Source organism: Gavialis gangeticus, unplaced genomic scaffold (assembly GCF_001723915.1).
Source record: "Gavialis gangeticus isolate Ggan-Ray unplaced genomic scaffold, GavGan_comp1, whole genome shotgun sequence".
Classification (NCBI taxonomy): domain Eukaryota; kingdom Metazoa; phylum Chordata; order Crocodylia; family Gavialidae; genus Gavialis; species Gavialis gangeticus.
In genome coordinates, this window is record NW_017729006.1 from 46,509,281 (window position 1) to 46,512,103 (window position 2,823).

A 2,823-nucleotide genomic window follows, 5' to 3' on the forward strand; every position below is an offset into this window, starting at 1 on the left:
ATGTGGACAACATTGAGAGGGTCCAGAGGAGGGCCACCCGCATGATCCGGGGACAACAGGGCAGACCCTACAATGAGAGACTGCGGGACCTGAACCTGTTCAGCCTTCACAAGAGAAGGCTGAGGGAGGACCTGGTGACCATCTATAAACTCACTAGTGGGGACCAGAAGGGTTTGGGAGAGACCTGGTTTCCCCTAGCGCCCCCTGGCATAACAAGGAATAACGGCCACAAGTTGTTGGAGAGTAGGTTTAGATTAGTCATCCGTAAGAACTACTTCACAGTCAGGGCGGCTAGGGTCTGGAACCAACTTCCAAGGGAAGTGGTGCTGGCTCCTACCCTGGGGGTCTTTAAGAGGAGGCTTGGTGCCTACCTGGCTAGAATCATTTGAGCCCAGTTTTTTCTCCTGCCCAGGCAGGGGTCGGACTTGAAGATCTATAAGGTCCCTTCTGACCCTACTTCTATGATTCTATGATCCTTGCTGAATCCAATATTGCCAGCATGGAGTCAGTGATCCTCAAGCATAAAGCTTGTTGGACCAGACAGTGTATGTGGTGCCCAACTCTCAACTCCCAAAAGTGTTCTACTTGCAGCTTTAAGTAATGGCCTGAGATCTTGCAGTAGCCAAAAGAAACTCTACAAGGACACAATGATGGCATACCTCAAGAAAACTGAAGTCGACATTAAGAGCTAGGAAGAGCTGGCTGCTGACCAACTCCAATGGCACCATAACCCCTACCAATCGGCAACCTGTTTCGAGGCAAAGCATCTTGCCCTCGAAGCAGAGAAGAGAACACAGAGGAAGGAAAAAGAGACATCCTAACCTACAGCCTACTCTAACCCTGAAGAAAAACCTACAACTTTTACGGATGGGTCTGTGGCTCAAGGATTGCACTCTGGAATCACCTCAAGGCATGTCAGTGAGCTGTGGTAGAGATCATCCTTGAATCAAGGGACAGCCACCACTACCAACATCTACCTCCTAGTCATTATCAGCAATGTGATTAACAGTCCCAGAGAAGCAGCTAAATCAGCAGGAAAACCCAGTACTAGAAATGCAAAATAAGCCTTTGCTCTGAAATAACTCAAGTGTTTGCCAGAATGTATAAGCTCAAAGTCTACAAACAACTCCTAACTGGAGAACAGAACACAGCTGTACGTGAAAGTCATCATTTCCAATGGAAGCCTTGATCCAATAAATTTCCAAGGTAGGATGCACAGCACTGTGGAATGCTTGATGACTAACAGCCCACTATTACACTCCCTATAGCATACGGGAGTAACCAAAACAGCTTCAAAATGGAAGTGTTTCCAAAATAGTACGTAGGGTTTTTTGGAGCACGCCAGCCATTTCTAGAGTGCTTCAGAGATGTTTGAAGTGCTTCAGCTGTTGAATCTGTCCATCGCCTGTGTTTCTGTTAATCTAATTTGAAAATGGCACCAAGTTCTCAGAAAGTATTGAACATCAGTCCTCTGGAAAAAAAAACAACAGGCCTCTTTAAGACGGGTAAGCAAAGTTTAGTTCCTTTTGAGAACCTTGGAATTGAAAATATTTGTTTCAGCTGTGTTGCCATACTGGAGCACTGGGTACAAGAGTTAATATTATAAAGATTACTATGAACTGCTTTAAAGTGCATATGTATTTGGACAGAAGTAAAAAAAAAAGCGATTTACCAAGTATTTACAGATGCCACTCTGAAGAATATCAAAACACTGACTTCGTGAAGGAATGGTAGACAAGCTGTGACACACCACCTGTTTTAATAGAAAAAAAATAAAAGTTAGAGTTCTGTATCAGATTACATAAATATAAAAACAAACGTTCTCTGCATCTCACATATACACAGACATATGGATGGGAGTCATATATGGACCACAACAGTTCTCTTTCTTGAGGTACTCGCTGTTTTTTTTAATTACAAATGTAAAACTGATAAGATTAAGCGGTCAATGTTAAAAAGATGGTCATATAGCAAAAAAGTGTGCTCATTTTTCTCCTTTTTCCTATCCTGAAAAAAAAATGTACTTCTACTCTCCCTTTAGAACTTTGACTACTGTGAAGACAAAAAAAGAAAAAGAAAATCCATTGACTAGGAAGTTGCAGCAAAGCTATCTATACCCCTCTTCCCATTGGCTGAAGATTTTTGTAAAATTCCTCTTCAAATAACTGACTCAAGCAGGAAGAGCACCAAGAGCAGGGGTGGGCAAAATGCATCCTGCAGGCTGGATGCAGCCCACCAGGCCCCTAAAAATGTAGAAAATAAATATTTATCTGCCCCTGGCTGCCTGTCATGCAGTCCTCAATGGCTTGCCAAAACTCAGTAAGCGGCCCTCCACCCAAAATAATTGCCCACCCCGACCAAAAAGAAAGGAAAGAAAAACACGAGGGGAAAAGTAGAAGACCAAAATAAAGTTGCATCCTATCTTGCCTTTTCTCTACCCTACCAAAAATATGTCCCACTGAGAGCTGATAAAAAAAAAAAAGTACTAGGAAGACGAATCTTGATTTATAAGTTATCTGAAATATCTTGCTACTGACACAGCCAGGCATAAATAAGCCATCTTCCTTGCCAAGAGAATTGCCAGAACAAAATAACGAAAAATAACCTGAGACTGTCTTCACAGTTAAAAAATTTAGGGATGCATGATAAGAGATTCTGGGGGCTGATACCAATAGCCAGTTTTTAAGCAGGCACATTGGTCGATACCAATCCAATTTCTGATTCACAACTCGGCAGCTTGAAGAGCTGCATCCAGCTGGTAAGTCTACTGTGGTGGAAGGGGAGCAGGGAAGGGGCGTGGCAAATCAAGGCCCATGTGGTGAG

General features: G+C 43.1%; 1 protein-coding gene across 3 annotated transcripts in view; it reads right to left on the reverse strand.

The window, feature by feature from the left end:
* Window positions 1-2,823, reverse strand: part of TEX10 (testis expressed 10) — a 157,836-nt gene that overhangs the window by 23,277 nt on the left and 131,736 nt on the right. For all 3 annotated transcript variants that reach the window (XM_019509167.1, XM_019509169.1, XM_019509168.1), the window contains one exon: window positions 1,673-1,753. In XM_019509167.1, coding sequence (XP_019364712.1) covers window positions 1,673-1,753 — 81 coding nt within the window. The remainder of the gene's footprint in view (window positions 1-1,672; window positions 1,754-2,823) is intronic.